At 38.1% G+C, this 26299-nt stretch overlaps 3 protein-coding genes across 4 annotated transcripts in view; all 3 read right to left on the bottom strand.

Moving 5' to 3' along the window:
- LOC145525653 (olfactory receptor 51I2-like) overlaps positions 1-26299 on the bottom strand; it is a 550369-nt gene that overhangs the window by 92487 nt on the left and 431583 nt on the right. The gene's annotated exons all lie outside the window — the stretch shown is intronic.
- LOC145525662 (olfactory receptor 51F1-like) lies at positions 5650-6609 on the bottom strand. The gene has a single exon (XM_081539191.1). It carries the CDS (start codon positions 6607-6609, stop codon positions 5650-5652), a length of 960 nt encoding a protein of 319 aa, XP_081395317.1.
- On the bottom strand, positions 20153-21088 carry LOC145527215 (olfactory receptor 51F1-like). The gene has a single exon (XM_081544822.1). It carries the CDS (start codon positions 21086-21088, stop codon positions 20153-20155), a length of 936 nt encoding a protein of 311 aa, XP_081400948.1.

Raw genomic sequence — 26299 nt, 5'->3', positions numbered from 1 at the left:
CGAAGGGTTGACTCATTGGAAAAGACCCTAATGCTGGGTAGGATTGGGGGCGAGAGGAGAAGGGGACGACAGAGGATGAGATGGTTGGATGGCGTCACCGACTCGATGGACGTGGGTTTAGGTAGACTCTGGGAGTTGGTGATGGACAGAGAGGCCTGGCGTGCTGCAATTCATGGGGTCGCAAAGAGTCGGACACGACTGAGCGACTGAACTGAACTGAATTCAGGTAATAGATCATAAAGCATTATGAAAGAAAAAAAATTGGAAAAGAAAGGTCAAAATAATGAGATACTAGTAACATAAAGAATTGAAGCAAATATTAGATGTAATTCAAATCAGAATTGAGGTACAATAATTTAAAGATTGTATTTTGAGGTTTTTTTATTATATGTGCCATGAAATATACACATAAAGGAAGCACTTTTTTTTTTTTTGCCATGATAACTAAACAGATAAGAACAAAACATTTATACGGGGTTTGGGATTTCTGAAGATATCAGAGCCATAGAAGTCAACAAAACAGTGGAAGCAAGAATAACCAGGAGCTCCGAGGGCCTGTAGATCAGGTACTAATGTAAGTGGGGAATGCCTTACCTTTCAAGATGTGAAAAATTAGAAGGCATACAAAGAAAGATGCTGAAGTAGCAATGCCAGAAGACTAGATAAATTGTCTTCACTTCTGAAAAAAGTCTTCCTTTTATTTAAGCTAAATTACTCAAGATGCAGCCTTATTTCATCAGACATATTTTATTATAGACAAAACCTAGTACTGTTTCTGATCTGAAAGCAGCTGCTTGATTTGGCCTTTAGAGAAGAGGAAAGACTTCTCTTACTCTTATTTGGGGTGAGTATATGAAGGCCACCCATTTACCTCTAAGAATGGAGAATTTTATAAGGAAACTTGCTGATATAGTCATTTACTCAGTGGGAATAAATACACCCCAGGGGAATGTCTGTGCCCTTCTGTTGTGCTTTACCTCCCTGCCCCCAGGTTATCTTGCTGGCAGCAGGAAATGTGATGCTAAGATAGACACAAAAGAACCAAAGAAGAATGAACATCGACACAGTAAATCAGTGTTCACATGCTTTAATTAAAAATGAAATTGAATCATTATTTGAGCATGGATATTTCATTTAATGAGGATCCAGTAATCCTTAATTTTCATTCTTTGTGTTTCTCTTAAAGAATCTATCACATAGCTTTTCATGCACAACTAAGTGAAATAATAGATGCTTTGTAAGTATCTCCAGGTAATAACATAGTAGCAGGGTCATAGTGCATATGCATCAAATGTTGCTAAAATGAGCAAATACATTCCTACGGTTCAGAAGTAAGCAGTAAAACAGAATTACAAAGTCAAGTGGCTCCATGAGTGTAGCCCTTTTCATACAAGAAGAAAAATTTGGCAACATGGTTCCCTGGTGGCTCAGACGGTAAAGAATTTGCCTGCAATGCAGGAGACACGAGTTCGATTCCTGGGTCAGGAAGATCCCCTGGAGAAGGGAATGGCTACCCACTCCAGTATTCTTGCCTGGGAAATCCCATGGACAGAGGAGCCTGGCATGATATGGTCCATGTGGTTACAAAAAGTTGGACACAATTTAGTGTCTAAACAACAACAAATCATCTAAGATGCTTCTTTCTACCAAAACCTTCTTCCATCCTTCTCTCCTAAACAGACTCAAGGTCAAGCTTGCATCAAAGAAAGTATGACAATTCTTCTAGCCCCCTTGTCATCCATTCTTGTTTTGTTTTTGTTATAAATGTTACCTAGCTAACCACTTGTTGGTTGTTTGTCTATTTTGTCCCAGGGATGTCCCACTACTACTTGAACATTAAGCTCTCTTGTCTACCCTTCAGACATTAGGGGTTCTTATAATTGCAGCTTCCTGGTTTTTTTCTGATTAATCACTGCTATCTGGCCTCTGTTATGTCAAGGCCTTACCATGTGCATCATTAATGAGCCTGGCTCTATGACTACATCTCCAATGGTCATTCCTGGTCAGCAGAGGAGAGCCACTTCTCAACTTCTTAGTGATGCTGTCATTTTCACATGTCATTCCTTAATAGCCTTTGAATGGCATGTCGTGTAGGCCCTCTTCAAGGACACACTCAAGGGTGGGTCTTATGGCTTTATGTAATCTACTCATAGCAGTTTGCTCACTTTTGTCAGCTGCTTTATTATGTTGGTTAAAGAATGGCTCATAGACGAGGCAGAATTTGAATACAATGTAGATTAAAAACCAAAGAGGAATGAATGTGATATTCTAGAGTGGGAAGTAGTAAGATTCAATGTGGAGTTAACCTCTTACATCAGTGGAATGGTGAGAATTCAAATTCAAGCCTACTTAGAATCCTGGCTAATGAAGTAGATAAGTAAGCAACTTATTTCAAGGCTGAGAGATGTCAACTACATCTATCCTTCTGCAGGAAAAATTTTAATTTTTTCCATAAATTGATCAAATGGGAATTACTGGACAGAATTGGAAAAAGGGAAAGACAGAGAACACAACAGATGTACATAAACGAAAGAATCAGGGCATACGTGCTGCTGCTGCTGCTAAGCCACTTCAGCCATGTCCGACTCTGTGCGACCCCATAGATGGCAGCCCACCAGGCGCCCCCGTCCCTGGGATTCTCCAGGCAAGAACACTGGCGTGGGTTGCCATTTCCTTCTCCAGTGCATTAAAGGGAAAAGTGAAAGTGAAGTCGCTCAGTCATGTCCGACTCTTAGCGACCCCATGGACTGTAGCCTACCAGGCTCCTCCATCCACGGGATTTTCCAGGCAAGAGTACTGGAGTAGGGTGCCATTGCCTTCTCCGCAGGGCATACATAAGGTATAGAAAAACATAGTGAAAACAATGTTATGCCTTCACATTCATATAGCTGTTTTTTTTTTCCCTTGTCAGCTTCTTTTGTTTCTACCTGTGACCTAGGGAATAAGTTACTCTGATCTACAAGATTCTCCTGAGTATCTTTTTAATGGTGCCTCCTTGAAGTACTGAATTTTACTAGAATGCTAATTTAGTAAATTTACCTCAAGTCCACTCTGCATCTAAGCGAAGCACAAGCCAACCTCCTTTACTGATTTACAGTAAATAGCATGTATATGTGGAGAAGGAAATGGCAACCCACTCCAGTATTTTTGCCTAGAGAATCCCGTGGACAGAGGAGCCTGGTGGGCTGCTGTCCGTAGAATCGCACAGAGTCGGACACAACTGAAGTGAGTTAGCATGCATGCATGCATTGGAGAAGGAAATGGCAACCCACTCCAGTGTTCTTGCCTGGAGAATCCCAGGGACAGAGGAGCCTGGTGGGCTGCCATCTGTGGGGTTGCACAGAGTCGCACATGACTGACGCGACTTAGCAACAGCAGCAGCAGCAGCAGCAGCATGTATATGTAGTATCCTAGATAATTTGTAGACCAATACAACTCAAGCTAAATAAAATTATCCACGTTTCTGCTTGCACCTCATAAAATTCTCAAATATATTTCTCCCTTCCCATCATCTTTTGTGTGTGCGTGCACGTGCTCAGTTCCAGCCAGAAGTATCCAAAGAGATATAGGATCTTTTCTTTAGCAGATTTAGTTAGGATTACACTTTATAATGCTATAGTCCTTTGGTCATCTAAAGTAAAAGTTCCTCAACTTCAACATTTTTATGTGTTCTATATTTCTGAAGCTCTATGCAGGAAACAGGCATGTAGAATTGTCGGAACAAAAGTCCCCTATGTATACAATTCAGGAAGAACAATGGAATTTCTAAACCAAATCTATAAATCAATTCTTCTTAAAATAGTACTGTTCAAGCAAAAGATGTTCTTTAAGCAACTAATGAAAATCTTGTAAACTAAATTCACTTGGAAGAATCTGATGGAGAGAAAAAAAAAAAACAGAAGGAAAGAGGAGAAATATTTTGTGTTTTCATATTCTTTGATGCTGTGCCTAGATAGGACCTATGAATTTAAAATTCAGGAGAGTATTCTTCCATGAAGAATAAAATGGTGACACAATACCTCTTACATTGTTCCACAGAATTGCTTCCAGAATACTCTTCTCCATTTACCTTTGGAAACATTTTCAGCTTAGAAGGCAGCACAAATAAGGGGTATGATTTTGCATTAGCAACTATCGCAACTCTTCATACATTATTTTATAACTTTTTGGTCTCTATAATTACTTCACACATTAGATTTTAAGGGCATTATCTTCTAATTTCTATTGCTTTTCACAAAGCCAAATGTAAGACAGACCCCAGTCACTGGTGTGCTGGCAAACTGAAACCCTAGGAAAAAAGAAACAAAACTCATTTGCAGTATTTACCAATTCCATAGTATCAATGGTGATTCAAGCTGTCAAGGTGGCATTGTTAATGCAGAGTTGAGAAGAGATGCACACTATGGCTTTGGGCAAACTGGTGTGAGTTGGCTCCAGCTCACAGCTGCCCCCAGTGTTCATGGGATTCATGGCTCATCCCTTCTATCTCGGGCCACTTTTCCAACAGTAATAATATTGATGGGTCTCCTATCAGGTTTCAATCTCCATTTTCCTCCGTATTTTTCAACCATTTTGTGCAATTGAGTTTTAAGTTTCTGTCTATCTCTTATCTTAAATTGTTATTGTTATCATGCATCTCTTTTCAGGAACCAAACTTTTTAAGTCTATCTGTGTATCACCATTTATAGCCTAAAAATTATGAATTCTTTACTTTGGTTCTTTGACCAAGAGAGCCATGTAGGCCCTTCAGGGCATTTTGTGAATCCTCTGACATTCTATGGAAAATAATATGAGTGTTTTTATATGTGATTGTTCTCTGGAGAAGGGTTGATGGATTTCATTAGGTTTCAAAAGGATCTTTGTACACAGAAAGTTAACAAATTCTACCTCAAAGGTTCTTACATGCTACTTCATGATCTCTTCCAGTTCTCTAAATTGCTGTAGTGAATTAGCTAATGTCTCTAATCCTTGAAGATTTTCTATTGGTTGTTCAGTACTAGATAATGACCTATGGCTTGCATGCCATGGCATATCTGTTTCTACTTTTTGTATTATTAATTATGAATAAAGACTAAAAGCTAAAATATACTGCTAGGAATTCATTACAGTATTTTAAGTGCATGATACACAGATGTGAAGACCCAATTCCTACTTCTGATCTTGTGACATTTTTGTAGTTGCTTTTGGAAGAGTACGCAATACGTTTGTGAAGAACACAGTATCTAAGATACAAAAAGTGGTAATTCAAGTCTCAATCCTGCTCTGTTAGATGTCTTGCCTTTGATGGCCTAAATGTCTTTGTCTCAGTTTCTTCACCTCTAAAATATAATTAATCATTTCAATGAGCAGTTTTGAAGAATAAATGGTATATATTAAATGCAGTCAATAGAATGCCTAGTATAAAATAGACAATAAATGTTAGTTACTATAGGCATTACTTAAATTATTTCATTATTATTATTTTTCTGCTTCTATTATTGGACTGTAAATTCTTTAAGGTCTATTATATATGTATTTTATGCTTACTAAATATTTGTTGAACAAATGGAAAGATGAGAAAAAAAAATGTCTGAAAGATAGTAAGCTACCAGAATTGCTTTTCTACAATGAAAGCCACTTCTATCATGATTTTCTCAAATTTAATTGTCTCTATTTCATAAGAAGAAAACTGAGTATAGCCTTGCGAATCTGCTTTGTTTTTACACTGTAGATGATGGGGTTGAGCACAGGAGGAAAAAGCAGGTACATATTGGCCATCATTGAATGGACTACTTTGGGGGCTGATCGCCCATAGCGATGCACCAATGACAAGCTAATCATGGGGATGTAGAAAATAGAAACTGCTCCAATGTGGGAGACACAGGTGCTAAAAACTTTGCATCGTTCTTGAGGGGAGGAAATACGGAGAACAGAGTGAATGATCAAGATATAAGACAGGACAATGCACGGCGTATCTACTCCTGTGGTCAGGATGAGATCAATTAATCCACAGATGCTATTGGCCCGAGTATCTGAACATGCTAATTTAATCACATCTGGATGATAGCAGTAGGAGTGGGAAAGCACATTCCCTCCACAAAAATTGAGGGGCTTAAGAAGCAAAAGTAGTGGTACAATTAATACTACAGTGCGTATAACCATCAAGAGACCCATCTGAATGATTCTGTAATTAGTGAGAATGGTTGTGTACCTCAGAGGATCACAGATGGCCACATAGCGGTCAAAGGCCATAGCCACCAGCACCCCAGATTCTGTGACGGCAAACCCATGAAGAAAAAACATCTGGATAATGCACATATCTAGACTGATTTCACTTGCATCAAACCAGAGGATACCTAATGTGGTTAACATTGTAGAAACAGTCAAACCCAAGTCAGCAGCTGAGAGCATGGAGAGGAAATAGTACATGGGCTTGTGGAGACTCTGCTGGGTGATGATGACAAACAGGGTCATGCTGTTCCCAGAGAGGGCAGTGGCATAAAGACAGCAGAAGGGAATGGAGAGCCAAGCATGGGCAAACTCTAGGCCAGGAATTCCAGTCAACAAGAAAGTTGGAAATTTAGATGTTGAATTATCTAAGATTTCCATGTTTTCCTGGACTGGTAGCATTTATCTTCACAATGCGCACATCCTATAGAAATAATATATTACATTGTTACATGAAGATATCTAGATGAATTTTCTCTTGGTTAGGAGAGTTATCTAAGGTCATGGGTAAGTGATTATTTATATAATATATATATATAACAAAGTTTGATTTATAGCTTTCACTATATATATATATATATATATATATATGTGAAACATATTTATTCCTAAATTTAAGAAAATACATTCAAATAATTCCATACATTTTGACAATTATTTTCTACATTGATAGAATTTTTAGCTTCATCATATTATAAGATTAAATGGATAGAGAGTTAAGAAAAATCAATATATTGAATACATTCAACTTTGAATATCTTATGTAAGAAATGACAAAGAGAAATTTAGCTAAAGATGTTGCATCTGCTGTGCCCATGTAGGCATGACTCTCTAGGCAAACATTTCCAGATTTTTGCTAGTAATACACGTTTGGAAGCTACCACTATATAAGTGCCATGTTAATCCAGTAGTGTGGGTGAATACCTTCAGGGAGTAGATTTCTATAAGAGAAAACCAATAAAAATGGAATTTGATAGCAGTTATTGGAAAGGACTATATAGACTAAAGCAAGATGAGCCTGGATAGCCTTCCTGGAACCACTAAAGCCAAGAGAGCCTAGTGTCATATCTGGGTGTTACATGAACAATAGTACTGAACTGCTTGAGTGGGTCTTCTAAGGATCAAATATGTCAAATGCTGCTGAGAACACATGAATGACCCTAAGAAACAAACAAACAAATAAAACTAGCTGGAATCTAGCAATGAAAGCTGAGAACCTGCCACAGTGGCTTGGGGAAATGAATGGAAAAGTCCTGGAGGCATGGCATATATTACTTTTGGAAACTTGTCAGTGAAAGCAAGGAGAAAAAGAAGCCATGACTAAGGATGACCATAAGGTGGATGGAGGATATTTGTAATATAGGAAAAAGAACTGAGCATATTTACAAACTAAGGTTAAAAATACGTTACATAGTGAGAGGTTAAAACTATAGAATGGCAGGAGTTAATTGGCATAGAAAATTCCCGAAGGAAATAGTGTGTGTGTGCTCATGATCACTCGTGTCTGACTATTTGCGATTCTGTGGACTGTAGCCTGCCGGACTCCTCTGTCCATAGAATTTTCCAGGCAAGAATACGGGAGTGGGTTGCCATTTCCTACTCCAGGGGATCTTCCTGACTCAGGGATTGAACCCACAACCCCTGCATCTCCCGAATTGGCAAGTAGATTCTTTTACAACTGCGGAGATTGAGTATAAAGCATGACAGTATTGGGTTGGCCAAAAAGTCCCTTTGGGTCTTCTGTAAGCTGTTATGGAAAACACAGAATTAATTTTTTGGCCAACCAAATAATTAACCCTCACAAAGATGAGGATCAACACATCCACTGACACTAGCGGGTAAGTACAAGTGGGTAAGTTGGTGTAAGGCTCTGTGGGACAATTATTACCCAGTGCTACTAGTTCTTGTTTTGTCTCACAATTTTAAAAATTGTAGTCAAATACAACTAACATTTCACTGCAGATGGTGATTGCAGCCATGAAATTAAAAGACGCTTACTACTTGGAAGGAAACTTATGAACAACCTAAACAGCATATTAAAAAGCAGAGACGTTACTTTGTCAACGAAGGTCCGTCTAGTCAAGGCTATTGTTTTTCCAGTAGTCATGTATGGGTGTGAGAGTTGGACTATAAGGAAAGCTGAGTGCCGAAAAATTGATGCTTTTGAACTGCAGTGTTGGTGAAGACTCTTGAGAGGCCCTTGGACAGCAAGAAGATCCAACCAGTCCATCCTAAAGGAGATCAGTCCTGGGTGTTCATTGGAAGGACTGATGTTGAAGCTGAAACTCCAATACTATGGCTACCTAATGCAAAGAGCTGACTCATTTGAAAAGACCTTGATGCTGGGAAAGATTGAGGGCAGGAGGAGAAGGGGACGACAGAGGATGAGATGGTTGGATGGCATCGCCGACTCGATGGACATGAGACTGGGTAAACTCCGGGAATTGGTGATGGACAGGAAGGCTTGGCGTGCTGCGGTTCCTGAGGTCGCAAAGAGTCGGACACGACTGAGGGACTGAACTGAACTGAACAACTAACATAAAATTTACCATCCTAACCATTTTAAAGTGTGCATTTCAGTGGATTTAAATGCATTCATAATGTCGTTCAACCATCACTATCATCCATCTCCATAACTGTTTCATCTTGTAAAACTGAAACTCTGTATCCATTAAACAAAACTCCTCAGTCTCCCCTTTTCCCAGTCCCTGGCAACCACCATTTTATTTTCTGTCTCTGTGATTTTGACTGCTTTAAGTGTCTCATATAAGGGAATCATACAATATTTTTTCTTTTGTGACTGTCTTATCTCACTAGAAATAATGTCCTTAAGAGTCATACATGTTTCAGCATATGTTAGAATTTTGTTTCTTATTAACCAGTGCTTATTTTTTTTCTTACCTGACTTATCAGGATGAAATTTACTGCTCTTCAGGGAGTATTAGGTAATGGATGTTGGTTTGAGTATACAATAGATTTTTTCAGTAGACACTCAAGAAATAGAAAGGGCAACTTAAAAATGTTATCAATTTTTGTTCAATTGCAATTTAAAAAATAAGTTTAAAGCAATAAATTTCCAGTGTCAAAATAAATTCTAGGAAAACTCAAAATCAAAGAATAGCAATATTAATTATTATAACTTTAATATTTCTCAATCAAGCTTTTTAAAATATTAGGTAAAACTTACTTCCTAAAAATGAATTCCCTGCAACAAGTATACATATGCTAGTTTTATATAGTTCCCTTTGAATTATAAGTTCTCAAGTTAGCAATTCAATCTGAGAAAACCATCGTCATAATATTTGACTATAAAGTAGAAAGGCTGATTTGTCTGCATTATATGATCTCTGAGAACAGGGTAAAACCTAATGTTATCTGACTTTTTTGTAGGCTCATTTGAACAATTATGAATAGAACACAAAGCATTAAATCAATACAACAAACACCTATCTCTAGCTTCTTACCAGCTTATGTGGAAAAACAAGCCTTCTCTGTCTTTATCAGCAGAGAGTGAACAAGCTACAGCTCTGGAGCCATTGATTTTATAGTAAAGTGGAATTGAACTGTGGAGCCATTGGTAAAATGTGAATATCCTTGGGGCTGCATATATAGAAAAGCAGAAATCCCCCTATCTCCATGTATTAATATAACATAGTGCTGTGTAATCTCAAAAGGGTTTCAGCTACTAACTTGAGTGACCATGGTCCACAGAGACAATATTGCAAAGCAAAATAAACCAAATCATCCACATAAATGGAAAGCTTAGGCATTGTTCTGGGCACTGGGGAATAGAGAGATGCATGTCATCATGTCTAGATTATCAGTAGGCTAGAAAGATAAGAAAGCAAATCAATGTTCACTGGCACGATTATGAAGACAATGAAGAGAGAAGAAAACATGTACTTCAGTCTCCAAGCCCCTGTCTTTTCACTACCATATTGATCCATAGGGATGATGATATATCCATTCCCAAATCCATCTCTCTCCAGCTACTCACTTGCTTTTTCCCAATAAATGGGTCACTTTCTGGTATGTTCAGTTCAGTTCAGTCGCTCAGTCATGTCCAACTAGTATTGGAGCTTCAGCCTCAACATCAGTCCTTGCAATAAATATTCAGGACTGATCTCCTTTAGGATGGACTGGTTGGATCTCCTTTCAGTCCAAGGGACTCTCAAGAGTCTTCTCCAACACCACAGTTCAAAAGCATCAATTCCTTGGCACTCAGCCTTCCTATAGTCCAACTCTCACATCCATACATGACTACTGGAAAAACCAAAGCCTTGACTAGACAGACCTTTGTTGGCAAAGTAATGTCTCTGCTTTTTAATATGCTGTTTAAGTTGGTCATAACATTTCTTCCAAGGAGCAAGTGTCTTTTAATTTCATGGCTGCAGTCACCATCTGCAGTGATTTTGGAGCCCCCCAAAATAAAGTCTGCCACTGCTTCTCCATCTATTTGCCATGAAGTGATGGGACCAGATGCCATGATCTTAGTTTTCTGAATGTTTAGTTTTAAGCCAACTTTTTCACTCTCCTCTTTCACTTTCATCAAGAAGCTCTTTAGTTCTTCTTTGCTTTCTGCCATAGGGTAGTGTCATCTGCATATCTGAGGTTATTGATATTTCTCCCAGCAATCTTGATTCCAGTTTGTGCTTCTTCCAGTCATGTTTCTCATGATGTACTCTGCATATAAGTAAATAAGCAGGGTGACAATATACAGCCTTGACATACTCCTTTCCCTATTTGGAACAAGTCTGTTGTTCCATGTCCAGATCTAACTGTTGCTTCCTGACCGGCATACAGATTTCTCAAGAGGCAGGTCAGGTGGTCTGGTATTCCCATCTCTTGAAGAATTTTCCAGAGTTTGTGGTGAGCCACACAGTCAAAGGCTTTGGCATAGTCAATAAAGCAGAAGTAGATGTTTTTGTGGGACTCTCTTGCTTTTTTGATGATCCAGCGGATGTTGGCAGTTTGATATCTGGTTCTTCTGTCTTTTCTAAATCCAGCTTGAACATCTGGAAGTTCACTGTTCACATACTATTGAAGCCTGCTTGGAGAATTTTGTATGTTATGTTAATTGGGTCCAATTTTTCTAGTGGCTGAGGTCACTTTGGGTAAATGATTAGTTTTCATGTGTATGTGTTCTTGCTCTCTTACTTACCGTTTTCCTGTGGTTCTCAGTGTAAGGATCTAGACTCGGGAGAATTTGGTCATCCTTGTCATTGTGGCCAGTTGAGCAATGGATACAGACTACTGTATGGACCTAGAAATTCTAGACCCATAAGAAAGGTGAAAATTCACACCCAGATATCATGTATCCCCTTTATAGAGAAGCCTCACATTGACAGAGGGCATCTTGTTTGCCTAGATAGCAATAAATCCAATAATGTGTTCCCATTTAGCTATTTTTCTTTTATGTATATTTGGCTATTATTCTTTGTGTAAGAACTCTTAATGGCAGAAAGTGCGAGGGGGATTTGATTCAAGTACTATAATTCTTCCTGGAACCACCACCCCTACCCTGTACCCCAGGTGTCTGGACTGATACTTCAACAACAAAAATGACCCAAATTGTTGTTTGAAATCTAATGTCAGTGTTAAAGAATGAAAAGTCCACCACTATTGAATTCAAATAGTTTAGAATCTAACTAGGGTCTCCATCTACATCCTTCTGTTAAAACAGATTACAAACTAATAAAATAGTCCCTGATTATCCCTGCTTTCTTGAGCCCTTGTTTAATTATCTGATTTTTACTGTGGGTAGGATTTTTTCTTTTAGCCAGTAGAATGTGGCATAGATAGTGGGGCATTACTTCTGTGCTTATGTCACATAGGATCTAGCTTTAATAAAATAAGCTGCCATGTTGTGTAGGCCCACACTGCAAAGAACTGAGGGCTGCCTCCAGCCAACAACCAGCTAGAAACTCAGTGTTGCCTTCTCTAGCCAACAGCTAGCAAGAAACACAGTTCCTCAATCCAACAGTTAGTGAGGAACTAACTGAATTCTGCCAACAGCCACATGATCTTGAAAGCATATTCTTCTCCTGTGGGTTCCCAAAAGAGACCGTGGGCCTGACAACCTCTTGATTACAGCCTTGCAGAGGACTCAGCTCAGCTGTGCCCAGACTCTGGACTTACAGAAACTGTGAGATAAACACTTTTAAGCATTTGTGGTAAATTGTTATGCAGCGATAAATAACTTCTACATAAACGCTGAAAAAAAAAATCTTCTCTGGTTGCTCTTTGTTTTACTATCTCTGATTGCCAGTGAATGCAGAAACACTGAAACAAAGAGTGACATTTACTTCTGCCCTGGGTGATTCGCCACGAGTCTTTAGTGAGGCTTTGATGTTATTGAGAACAAAGATTGTGAATTTTACCCTTTGTGAATCACCTAAAACAAGCTGAACACAACTGCATACATCATAGGAAGAAAGTAATGATTCACTGAATCATAAATAATATTTTAATAGAAAGATAATATTCATTCAGCAAATTACACATTTCATGAGCATATTGCTTGCTCATTGATTTATCACATGCAACTGACACCCAGTCAATAATATGGAATAGACGCTACTGAGTTTTTTTCTTTACTGTAAAGACTGTATAGTAAATATTTTAGGTTTTTACTGGTCATATAGTTTTCTGTCATAACTACTTAATTTTGATGTTGTATGATCCAGCCACAGAATATACTGAATGGGCACGGCTGTTTTCAAATTAAACTTTCTTTGTAAATCAAATGGCAGGTAGATTAGACACGCAGGTCATACTTTGCCAATCCTGATATACAGCCTTACTGGATAACCTCTGGTACTCCAGCTCCAGCCCATCCCATTAACTATCCCCTTACACCAAAAGTAACTACTATTCTTGACTTTCAACAACCTAGATTAGTTCTGCTCATAATTTTCATCTATAATGTAATGAAATATAAATATATACAATGAATAATACAGTATGTATGCTTTTATTTTGGAGAAGGAAATGGCAACCCACTCCAGCATTCTTGCCTGGAGAATCCCAGGGACAGAGGAGCCTGGTGGGCTGCCATCTATGGGGTCGCACAGAGTCAGACACGACTGATGTGACTTAGCAACAGCGCAGCAGCATGCTTTTATTTCTGGCTCATTTCACATTATCTTTAAGAGATTTTTCAATGTTATGTGTTGGAATTGTTCATTATTTTCAATTATAATTGTATGATCACCAAAATTATCAGTTTTTATTTCACTGGACACTTTCATTGTGTTCCATTTTGGTTTTAAAAAAATTATGCTGCTATGAAGATTATTATGTCTTTCAAGCATGCATATATATACATTTTTCTTGGTTATATTCTGCAAGTTAAATTTCTAGGTCAACTTTGAGATGCTACCAGTTTTTTTTTTTTAATTAACTTAGTTTAATTGGAGGCTAATTACTTTACAATATCATGTGGTTTTCGCCATACATTGACGTGAATCAGCCACGGGTGTACATGTGTCTCCTCCGTCCCAAGCTCCATCCCCATCCCATCTCTCTGGGTCATCCCAGTGCGCCGGCTTTGAGTGCCCTGTTTCATGCATCAAACTTGGACTAGTCATCTATTTCACACATGGTAATATACATGTTTCCATGTTATTCTCTCAAATCATCCCACCCTCGCCTTCTCCCACATAGTCCAAAAGTCTGTTCTTTATATCTGTGTCTCTTTTGCTCTCTTGCACATAGGGTTGTCATTACCATCTTTCTAAATTCCATATATATATATGTGTGTGTGTGTGTGTGTGTGTGTGTTAGTATACTGTATTGGTGTTTTTCTTTCTGACTTACTTTGCTCTGTATAATTAGGCTTCAGTTTCATCCACCTCATTAGAACTGACTCAAATGTGTTCTTTTTAATAGCTGAGTAATATTCCATCGTGCATATGTACCACAACTTTCTTATCCATTCATCTGCTGATGGTCATCTAGGTTGCTTCCATGTCCTAGTTATTGTAAACAGTGCTGCAATGAACATCGGGGTACACGTGTCTCTTTCAACTCTGGTTTCCTTGGTGTGTATGCCCAGCAGTGGGATTGCTGGGTCATATGGCAGTTCTATTTCCAGTTTTTTGAGGAATCTCCACACTGTTCTCCATTGTGGCTGTACTAGTTTGCATTCCCACCAACAGTGTAAGAGGGTTCCTTTTTCATCACACCCTCTCTAGCATTTATTGTTTGGCTATGTCAGATATCTTTTCATGTGTTTAAACACTTTGCTACAGATGAGCCTGTTTGCAGGACACAGGGATAGAGACACAGACATAGAGAATGGACATGTGGACACAACGAAGGAAAGAGAGAGAGGAATTGGGAGAGATGGACTTACATGTGTACACTACTGTGTGTAAAATAGATAGCTAGTGTGAAGTTGCTGTATAGTGCAAGGAGCTCAGCTTGGTGCTGATGACCCAGGTGGGTGGAATGGGGGAGGGGTGGTGGGAGGGAGGTCCAAGGGGGAAGGGATATATATATACATATAACTGATTCACTTCGTTGTACAGCAGAAAGTAGTACAACATTGTAAAGCAATTATACTCCAATAAAATAAAATGTAAACCCTCCCCAAAAGCACTTTTCATCTAGTTTCTTATGAAGTGTTCATTCCAAACTTTTCTCCATTTTTCTATTGGCTTGTCTGATTTTTCTCATCAATTTTATAGAGTTCTTTATATATCCTCTTCTTAATATCCACTTTCTTGAAAGTATGTTTTGATGGATAGAATTTTCCATTTTAATTTAGAGCAAACTTTTTTCTTATATTTAGTGCCTTATATGTTAAAGAAATAGTGGCTTATATTCCAACAACTTAAATATACTTCCCAGTGTTATCTACAGGAATTTTATTTTTTTACTGTTTGAATTTACATCTATAATCCATATGGAAGAGATTTTTGTTTAAGGTATGAGGTAGAGGTCATGCTTATTTTCTGTATAGGAATATAAAATTAACCTAGCAACTTTCAATGAAGAGACCATCTTTTCTCCACTGCTATATGGTTCCATATAGAGTGTCCATATATGTAGTGTATAAGTTTTGGACTCTTTTCTTCTTTAATACTCCATTTGTCTAATTCTGGGCAAAAATCACATTGTCATAATTATTGTAGCTTTGTAAGAGTTCTGTTACTGAGTAGAGTAAGAGAACTTTATTTCTAAAAATTTATTGTGAACGTTAGAATAACTAGTTAATACACGCACTCACACACACACATACACACACACACACACACACACCAATCTACACAGAAATTCTGAGGTTTCAGTGGGATTACACTGAACAATCTACAGGAGAATGTTTCACAATACTTTACTGAATCATTCAATCCATGAATATGATTTATACCTCCATTTACTTAGTTTCTTTAGTTTCAATGCTGTTCTATAGTTTTCAGAGTAGAAGTGTTTTATACGTTTGTGAAATTTATTCTTAAGTATGTGGTTTTTCATGTATTTTAAATAGTAACCCTTTAAATCTACTCTTCTGGTTGTTGGTGGAAAATTTGAAAAAATATTCTTTCTGTGGTGACATACCATGAATCTTATTTGTTGATTCATTTCGGTCTTCTATTAATCTATAAGGCTTTCAGTAAATAATAGTATTTACTTTTCTTCTTTCCTTTCCTTTTATTCTCTCTGTGTGTTTTACTTCCCTTTGAGTGCCTGGATTGGCTGTGTCCTTCTTTGCAATGTTGAATAAAATTGGTTTTATAAAACTCATTAGGAAGTGTTCCTTATTTTCCAGTTCTCTCAAAGAGTTTGTGTAGTTGGAGCCTACAGTTTAGAAATTAAAGCAAATTGTTCTGTGTTTTCTTTCTGTCTCCCTTCCTACTGTCCTTCTCTTCCTTCCTTTTTCTCTCTCCCTCCATTCCTTTCTTCATTTTGTCCTTTTATCTTTCTTCCCTCCTACTTTTATGTCTTTGTGGTGGTTTTTACATATGAATATAATGTATTTGATAATTACGGGATTATTGAGCCTTTTTTTCCCTTTTATTACTATTCCAAACTGTGCTTTTTAGATATTTTCACATCTTATCTGAATTTTCAAAAAATTGGTACCCAGGTTTTAAAAATTGTTTTCTTTTACATCTTTAAAAGTGTCTGTTGGATTAGTAATGATGTCATTTCTTCATTCCTAATTTTGATTTTTTACGCTTTTCCTCAACTATAATTGATCGTTCTTTCCAGTCAAGTTTACTAGCCTTTCTAATGAGTTAACTTTTGTCTTTTTAATCTTATTTATTAGTTAATATTTTTTAAACAAATCTTTTTGCACTAACATTTATTACTTTATTTCATTTTCTGGGTTATTTTTTTGGGGGAAAAGGTGTTCTTTACTTATTTTTCTAAATTCTGGAGCTAAATACTTAAATAACTCATTTTCAGAGTTTCTTTTATTTCCTATTATACTCATTTTCTGGGCTTCCCTAGTGGTAAAGAATCCGTCTACCAATTCAGGAGATGCAGGTTTGATCCCTGGGTCAGGAAGATCCCCTGGAGAAGGAAATGGCAACCCACTCCAGTGTTCTTGTCTGGGAAATCCCATGGACAGAGGAGCCTAGTGGGCTATAAAGTCCGTGGGGTTGCAAAAGAGTCGGACATGACAGTGACAAAATAACAAATACTCATTTTCGACTAAAATTTCTCTCTAAGCCCAGTTTTAGCTTTATCTCCATTTTTTTATTTGTTGGAGAAGAAAATGGCAATAAGAGGAAATATATAAAGACTTTAAAACAGAAGGAAAACAAACGAACAAAAAAATGGGTAAGACTTCATTTGTGGAGGGTGAAAGTGAGGTAAGGCATAACAGAATCTGCAATGTGGTAACAGAGGCACAATTGTATGTACATAATTAATATTACAACTTTACTAACATCACTTCTCTACCATTGTTTGTTCAGTTTTACTAACTTTCAAGGGAAAATAACAAAGGAAAAAGTTAATATTGTTTACAAAAAGCTCAGAAATGCTATCACACTCCTAAATCCAGTCACCTTAAGATGTAAATGTTTCTACAAGATATGAAATAAGGCACAAAATATCTTTCCTTCAGTGCATTATTTTATACTCTTTACCCAATTCTGATCCTTCTTTCATATGTCTTGGGGCTTGCCTGGTGTCTCAAATGGTAAAGAATCTGCCTGCAATGCAGGAGATGAGTTCAATCCCTGGGTCAGGAAGATTCCCCTGGAGAAGAGAATGCTTACCCACTCAGTATTCTTGCCTGGAGAATCCCATGGACAGAGGAGCCTGGCAAGCTAATCTTATGTCAGAAGATCTTTGTGAGGGGGTAAAGGGGATGTATTTGGAAATGATATTGTCAGAAGAGACAGGAAAGCACTAAATTTTACTACCATTTCTGTCTTTTCCTTTGTGTGTTAGTTGCTCAGTCATGTCCAACTATTTGTGATCCCATGGAGTGTAGTCCACCAGTCTCCAAAGCCCATGGGATTTCCCAGGCTAGAATATGGGAGTGAGTTGCTATTTCCTTCTCCATGGGATCTTCCCTCTTAGAGTTTTGTAATCTTCATTATCTACCCTTGAGTACTTAAGAATTAAAGCTGGTGCTAGAAATTTTAGAATTCAAGTTCAGCAATAGTAGATCACAATACCAGAACTATAGAATCCCTATGTTTAAACCAGGACAAAAAAATACATTTATATCACATTAAGGGATTGAAGATTAACATTCCTTCAGTTCAGTTCAGTCACTCAGTCATGTCCAACTCTTTGCGACCCCATGAATCGCAGCATGCCAGGCCTCCCTGTCCATCACCAACTCTCTGAGTTTACCCAAACCCATGTCCATCGAGTCGGTGATGCCATTCAACCATCTCATCCTCTGTCGTCCTCTTCTCCTCCTGCCCCCAATCCTTCCCAGTATTAGGGTCTTTTCCAATGAGTCAACTCTTCGCATGAGGTGACCAAATTATTGGAGTTTCAGCTTCAACATCAGTCCTTCCAATGAACACCCAGGACTGATCTCCTTTAGGATGGACTGGTTGGATCTTCTTGCAGTCCAAGGGACTCTCAAGAGTCTTCTCCAACACCACAGTTCAAAAGCATCAATTCTTCGGTGCTCAGCTTTCTTTATAGTCCAACTCTTACATTCATACATGACCACTGGAAAAACCATAGCCTTGACTAGACGGACCTTTGTTGGCAAAGTAATGTCTCTGCTTTTAAATATGCTCTCTAGGTTGGTAATAACCTTCCTTCCAAGTAGTAAGCGTCTTTTAATTTCATGGCTGCAATCACCATCAGCAGTGATTTTGGAGCCCAAAAAAATAAAGTCTGACACTGTTTCCACCGTTTCCCCATCTACTTCCCGTGAAGTGATGGGACCAGATGCCATGATCTTAGTTTTCTGAATGTTGAGCTTTAAGCCAACTTTTTCACTCTCCTCTTTCATTTTCATCAAGAGGCTCTTTAGTTCTTCTTCACTTTCTGCCATAAGGGTTGTGTCATCTGCATATCTGAAGTTATTGGTATTTTCTCCCAGCAATCTTGATTCCAGCTTGTGTTTCTTCCAGCCCAGCATTTCTCATGATGTACTCTGCATATAAGTTAATAAGCAGGGTGACAACATATAGCCTTGACATACTCCTTTTCCTGTTTGGAACCGTCTGTTGTTCCATGTCCAGTTGTTCCATGTCTGTTGCTTCCTGACCTGCACACAGGTTTCTCAAGAGACAGGTCAGATGGTCTGCTATTCCCATCTCTTTCAGAATTTTCCACAGTTTATTGTGACCCACACAGTCAAAGGCTTTGGCATAGTCAATAAAGCAGAAATAGATGTTTCTCTGGTACTCTCTTGGTTTTTCGATGATCCAGCGGATGTTGGCAATTTGATCTCTGGTTCCTCTGCCTTTTCTAAAACCAGCTTGAACATCTGGAAGTTCACGATTCACGTATTGCTGAAGCCTGGCTTGGAGAATTTTGAGTATTACTCTATTAGCGTGTGAGATGAGTGCAATTGTACGGTAGTTTGAGCATTCTTTGGCATTGCCTTTCTTTGGGATTGAAATGAAAACTGACCTTTTCCAGTCCTGTGGCCACTGCTGAGTTTTCCAGATTTGCTGGCATATTGAGTGCAACACTTTCACAGCATCATCTTTGAGGATTTGAAATAGCTCAACTGGAATTCCATCCCCTCCACTAGCTTTGTTCATAGTGATGCTTTCTAAGGCCCACTTGACTTCACATTCCAGGATGTCTGGCTCTAGGTGAGTGATCACACCATCGTGATTATCTGGGTTGTGAAGATCTTTTTTTTTTTTTTAGATTCCCTCAAATCAGAAGAATAAAGAGAGAATTTTTTTTTTCCAGGGCATCATGGATGTTTTTTAAAAGAGAATCTAATAAAACTTCCAATTCCAGTTAATTGTTCTTCAAGCTTTCATACTGTTACTTTACCAAGCACAAAGGTTATTTTATAACCTCACATATAACCTCTCATAAGGGATGTGTCTCACACATCCCTTACTCCAGCGATAGTAACCATGTACAATCCTTGGTGTATCAGGCTATGTCATATTTCATTGACTTCAGAGACCTGTGCCCTGGGCCTGGAAGATCCTTATGTTTTTACATGTTACATATTATTCTTAGTCCAAGTAGTTAGCTCTTCAAACAAGTCTTTGAATCTGCAATTTGAACTAGATATTTTCTTCAGTGTCATATAGCCTTTTGGATATAATTCTATGATAACACTCCTATTCACTGCCATTATTATATATATTTAACTTTATGTCCCTGACACTAGACTATATAGACTATAGAGGACAAGGATGTTTCTTATATAAACTTGCATTACCACCACTAAAGAAAAGTGTGATGTTACTCACAATAAAATGTTGAAAGAAGGGAGGAAGGAAGTAAGGCTATTTCTATCTAGGACATTGCCTGATCAGACTTGCTACTCTGTGTTTGGAAATAGTTTGTAGAAAGCTTTACGGATTTGTTTGGTATTCACACTATATATAATAGGGTTCAGCACTGGGGGAAATAGGAAATGGAGATTTGACATCAGTGTATGGACATATGGAGGAGCACTATGCCCAAACCGATGTACCAAAGCCAAGATGACCCAGGGGATGTAGAAAATGGCAACAGCACCAATGTGAGAGATGCAAGTGCCAAAAGCCTTCTGCCTTTCCTCTGGGGAGGCGATGCTAAGGATGGACTTGATGATCAGCATGTAAGAGAGGAAAATGCAGGGAATATCTATACCTGAGGTCAGAATGAGAGCAACTAAACCACAGATGCTGTTGACCTTGATACTTGCACAAGAACACTTAATCACATCAGGGTGGTAGCAATAGGAGTGAGAAAGCACATTAGGATCACAGAAGGATAACCTCTTAAGGAGCAGGAGCAAGGGCATCAGGTTGACCAGCATTCGTACAAAAATTATCATACCAGCTTTGATGATTCTAGAGTTGGTTAGAATCACAGCATATCTTAGGGGGTTGCAGATGGCAACAAAGTGGTCAAAAGCCATGGCCAAAAGCACAGAAGATTCCATGAGGGCGAATCCATGCAGAAAGAACATCTGCAGAATGCAAGCATCCAGGCTGATGACCCTGGCATTGAACCAGAGGACACCAAATGTTGTGGGAAGAGAGGAAATAGTGATGCCAATGTCGGTGGCAGAGAGCATGGAGAGGAAGTAGTACATGGGCTCATGGAGACTAGAGTTTGTGATCACTACATACAGGATGGTGCTATTCCCCAAAAGGGCAATCACACAAAGGCAGCAAAAGGGGATAGAAAACCAGATGTGAAAAGCCTCTAGCCCTGGAACTCCAGTCAAGAAGAAAGTGGGGGAAGTGGAGTTACCAATGGACAGCATGGTGGCCTGAGTGAAATGGTATTCTCCTTCACTTAGTTCCTGCAATGATACATTTCATTGAGTCAAAACTACTCTCTGTCAGATACTCTGATAATTGTTCTAATTATTATACCTCATGTAGTCCCTACAGAGTTAGAGGTAGCTTTTATCTATCATCTTTATTTTACAGATAAGTTTCAGCTAGATTAAATTAACCCATTAAACAAGTAAAAGACACGTCTGACTCAAACCTGTCATTTTTTTCTACTCTGTCATACTTAGCATATGCTATGAACAGCAGGACTGAAACTAGGGTGAGGCAAGTAATACATTTGCCTTGGGAATGGAATATAAGGATGGTGCTAAAAAAAAAAACTCACAGCAATTGGATAGATAACATTTTTATGCAACATTTAAAAAAGTCAAAACCAATACAAAAATATCCATGACAAACAGAACATCAAAATTCTGAACCAGAGCTGTGTCAAACCACATCGGAGTCCAAAGCAAAATGAAAAATGTACATCACTATGTACATGTTTTTATGCATTTTTTGATACTTAATGTTTTCCAGAACATTAACATAACTTGAAAATGTTGACAATTGAAAAGCAGTTGTATTAAATCTCACATCATTATTTTAAATTTAAATATTTTATTTATATCATAATAGAATTATAACTTTACTTCATCTAATTATAAATTATTTATAATTCTCACTTATCTCCAATATGGCAATTTTCTCAACTGAAAATGAGATAAGTGGGACTTCCCTGGTGGCCCAATGCTTCCAATGCAGGGGGATTGGGGTTTGATCCCTAGATCCCTGACTGGGGAACTAAGATCCCACAGGCCATGCAGTATGGCCAAAAAGAAAAGAAAGAAAATGAGGTTAGCAAAAAAGTAGGTTTAAAAATACATTATTGATGTTTGCTTTCATTAAAACTAAGGGTTCACATTTTTTTCTTTTGCCCTAAACTGTAATATGACTTGGCATGGTACAGGATTTTATTTAAACTTTGATGTTTTATTGATCATGGACTAAAAAATTAGATTAGATTAGATTAAAATACCACATTAAAACATTATTTATCATAATTGCTAAATTTTTTGGTGTCCTCTTAAATTTTTCACTCCCGTCCCTGTAGTATTGGCCTTTAGCATTTGCTATCCTTGCTATGTCCTCCCATCCCAACATAAACGATGCTAAAAAGAATTTTCATGATTCTGAATTTCAGGGAAAGTTTCAATACTTACTTGTATTTTAGACTTTTAGAGCGTTGCTGGAGGATTTCTTTTTCCCCTCACTCCCATTTCCACCCTCTTCCCCACTATTTCCCCAAGCCTAGAAAGAGGCAGGAAAGAAATATTTCTTTCTCTTTCATATTTCTACTCCAGCTTTCCCCACCTCTCTGTGACCTTGGTGCTTCTCCTCTACATCCTCTCTTTTTGTTGTCTCCTTACCTGCTATTCACTGGAGGAAAAAGTTCCCTGCCTTTACAAGACCCTATCAAAGAGATGAGTGAAAACTCCTGGCTGATGGAACTGCTGCTTTCTGGGGCACTTGGCTGGGGAAAAATCTACAATTTCAGCCTTTTCAAGTAGGAGCAAATAGCCATTTAAATAGCTTTTCCCACATGACAGCCCTACCAAGAGCAGAATCCCTGACCTCAGAGGGGCCTCATAACCCACCCCAGAGAAAATGCATGAATTTTTTCAGGCACTTGATACACTTGAGGAAAACCTCTTGAGTGTAACATTTTTGCACAGACATTAACCACAGCTTTCCTGCTGTGAATTACATCCTTGGAAGGGGAAAGAAATGGAACTGACATAACTGGTATCAACACAGGACTGCACAGGAAGGACTCATTACATATGTCATCTGATATTCTTACTTTAGCATCTCATTCCTTGCATTCTGCATTTAAAGAAAAAAAAAATCATTGACAGAAAGAAGTAAGCACTAGTAAATATTGTTTCAATGATTTAAGGAGGGATTAAAAGGAATAAAAAAGACCGAAAGAAACGGCAAAAGCAAGTCTTCAATAAATAGAATTTTTTGGCATTTTCTGAAATAATAACTCTAATTTTTGAGCAGCTACTATGTACTATATTTTATGGCTTAATTAATTCATACATTTGTGGCTGTTTGCATTGACAAATTTATTTAAATAATTATCGTGAGTATGTACTATGTTCTGACCTGTTCTGACAGTGACATCTAATAATGGGGGAAGCAGATACATTACATTTACTTAAACCAATTTCTTATTTTTATTTGGTTGTGCTAGGTCTTAGTTGTGGCATGCAGGATCTTCAATGTTCCTTGTGGCACACAAGATCTTCTCATTGCCTATGTGGGCTCTTTAGTTGAAGTAGGTGGGATTTAGTTCCCTGACCAGGGATTGAACCTGGGCCCCTTACATTGGGAATGTTGAATCAGCCACTGGACCACCAGGGAGAGTGAAAAGTGGTAGTCACTCAGTCATGTCCAATTCTTTGCAACCCCACGGACCGTAGCCCACCAGACTCCTCTGTCCATGGAATTCTCCAAGCAAGGATACTGGAGTGGGTTGCCATGCCCTCCTCCAGGGGATCTTCCTGACCCAGGATCGAACCCAGGTCTCCTGCATTTTATGGGGATTCTTTACTGTCTAAGCCACAAGGGAAGTCCCACTTAAACTATTTTGGATTAAATATTTTGAGCTGGGGAGACTAGCCTGGATTATCCAGGTGGACTTGGTGTAATCACAAAGGTTTTTATAAGAAGGAGGCATGAAGCTCAGAGTTGGAGTAGGACATGGAACTATGGAAGAAGAGATTGGAGATCTGTAAGGAAGGGGACCCAAGCTAAGGAATGCAGACAAGCTCTAGAAACTGGAAAAGGCAAGGAAACAGATTTTCCCCTAGAGCCTCCAGAAAGAATACAACTCTGCTGAAACCTTGATTTTTAGCCCCACAACATTTATTTTAGACCTTGACCTCCAAACTGTAAGATAATACATTTGTGGCATTTTAAGCCACTGAATTTATACTGATTTATGGTAATTTGTTAAGCAGTACGAAAATACTAATTCAGAGCTTACCCACAGGGCAGTGTGAGTAAAGGTTACTCCACTGGTGCCCAAATGCCTTTTCTGCTGTTGGCAAATAGCTACACTGCTTTTGGCACCTAAAGCTAAGATCTCTCCTTTTTAATCATCTTTTCTTGACACTTGGAGGATTCTATTTGGAGATGAGGCTAAAAATGCCAAGAAAAAATCGACTGTATGAATTATTTAAAATGTAACATTTGCTAATAAATACATAGTTTAGAAAGGATATTTCATATTTAATTATATAATTTAATCCACAAAATAACACTATATAATTTATTTATAATTATCATTCTAATTTAACAGAAGAGGAAACTGAAGTTCTAGTGTGTTAAAGCAATTTATTCAAATTTATGCAGCTGGTAAATTGTGGCATGTAACCCTAACCTTGAATACTTTTCCACTCAATTATTGCTCTTCATCACGTTTGAAGGAGTGCATACTTCAGAGGTATAACAACAAATATAAATAATACAATTTTCCTTTTTGCTATCACTTTCTACATGAGTTCATACTGAAAATATAACCATTTTGGAATCAGACTGATTGATATTTAAATGTTAACTGTCATCACTAGTTTGTGACTTTGGGTATGTACTTGTCTCATTGATAAAATGTGGATAATAATATAATAACATTGTGAAAATAACTTGAGACAGTCTGTACAACACAACATAGTGTTTGTCACATGGATAATGCTCAATGAATGGGAAGACTTATTTGGATAGAACTTGGCAAAACTGATATTTTTGTAATTACATTTGGAATATTTAAAATATTCTAGTTGTGGATTAAATAAAAGTTTCTGTATACTCTATGTATATTATATACAGTATATGAAGTATTTGGTGTGGTCTGATATGGAATAAAACTATGGAAAATGTTAATTGTTCTTATTGCTAATTTGAAAGTGACAACAGCTGATTTGTTTGGTTTCTTTACCCCATTCTTTTATCTCCTTCTCCTGGTAGAAAGGAACTTTTAAAAAATGCAATATGCATACACTTATGCTATGAGGAATTGTCAGAATGAGTAGGAAAGTGTGTGTTCATCCTTTAGCTACTTGCCCAAGTTCACTATTACAAGGGACTTATTCAGTTTAAGAATCTGCTTATTCTGTCTAATTATTGAGCCAGGTAGAATAAAATTGAGGACTTGGGCTGGTGCTCTTCCTGGATATCATGTTGCAAGTAAATGCAGAAGACACAGTTCATGTCACAATCCAAGTAGAACTGGACATAGAATTCTACCCCTAGAATACTTCACAGGCACACTGCAGACAATTCCTGAAGAAAAGACACTGTGATCCTATCCTTTCTCAATCTTCTTTATTCCCTCTGCTTTCTCCAAACAAGTATGCTAACAGATACGTATTTTTTGAGTGGAACAGGCTATATATAAGACCTTGATGTGCTCCCTCTGTGGGGTAATCTTTCACTGATTTTTGAAAGGAATCCAGGGTTTTAGTGGCTTGAGTTTTGAGATGCAATTATGTGTACTATTTAAGTAGAGGGAGAGGCTTCTAGGAGGCTGAGGCTCAGCCACACAGAATTTATCAGTAGTGGCATTGTCTTCCCAATTCATCTGCTTCTTTTTCTATGTGTGACTTGATGGATAATGGCTGTAAAGGAAAAGTGTCTGTATATGTGTCCAAAGGGGCATCAGTCACCTCATCCCCCTCGTTATTACTGTTTTCAACACTTGGCAGAGTCAACTACAGAACCAGCATTCAAAGAACAGTTGGAATGCCAACGAGAAGAGCAGCATAAATTTATCATGCCCTTTGGATAAGGGGCCAGTTCGGGCTTAAGAATTGTGAAGGGTTAAGAAGACAAAAGTCGTGCTTAATATCAGGATAAGAGTAGATACTTTCTCAGTAAGTTCAGTGTGATTTAATTCAATAAAGTGATTAAGTATTTTGTTGACCCCTGCCCCCATTAAGTAAACACGGAATTCAATGTGTGCCTATTGCTAAGTCTCTTTGCAACCTCACGGACTGCCAGGCTCCTTTGTTCATGGGATTTCCCAGGCAAGAATACTGGAGTGGGTGGTCATTCCTTCTCTAGGGGATCTTCCTGACCTACAGATCGAACCCATGTCTCCTGCTTGGCAGGCAGATTCTTTACCACTGTGC

The sequence above is a fragment of the Giraffa tippelskirchi genome, chromosome 11 (assembly GCF_054371585.1).
Source record: "Giraffa tippelskirchi isolate mGirTip1 chromosome 11, T2T-mGirTip1v1.2.pri, whole genome shotgun sequence".
NCBI classification, from domain to species: domain Eukaryota; kingdom Metazoa; phylum Chordata; class Mammalia; order Artiodactyla; family Giraffidae; genus Giraffa; species Giraffa tippelskirchi.
This window is presented reverse-complemented; position numbering and strand designations above follow the sequence as displayed.

Bases quoted from the DNA above. Each gene is read 5' to 3' on its own strand.
- LOC145525662 (XM_081539191.1), bottom strand. From the start codon at position 6,609: ATGCTACCAGTCCAGGAAAACATGGAAATCTTAGATAATTCAACATCT.
- LOC145527215 (XM_081544822.1), bottom strand. From the start codon at position 21,088: ATGCTGTCCATTGGTAACTCCACTTCCCCCACTTTCTTCTTGACTGGA.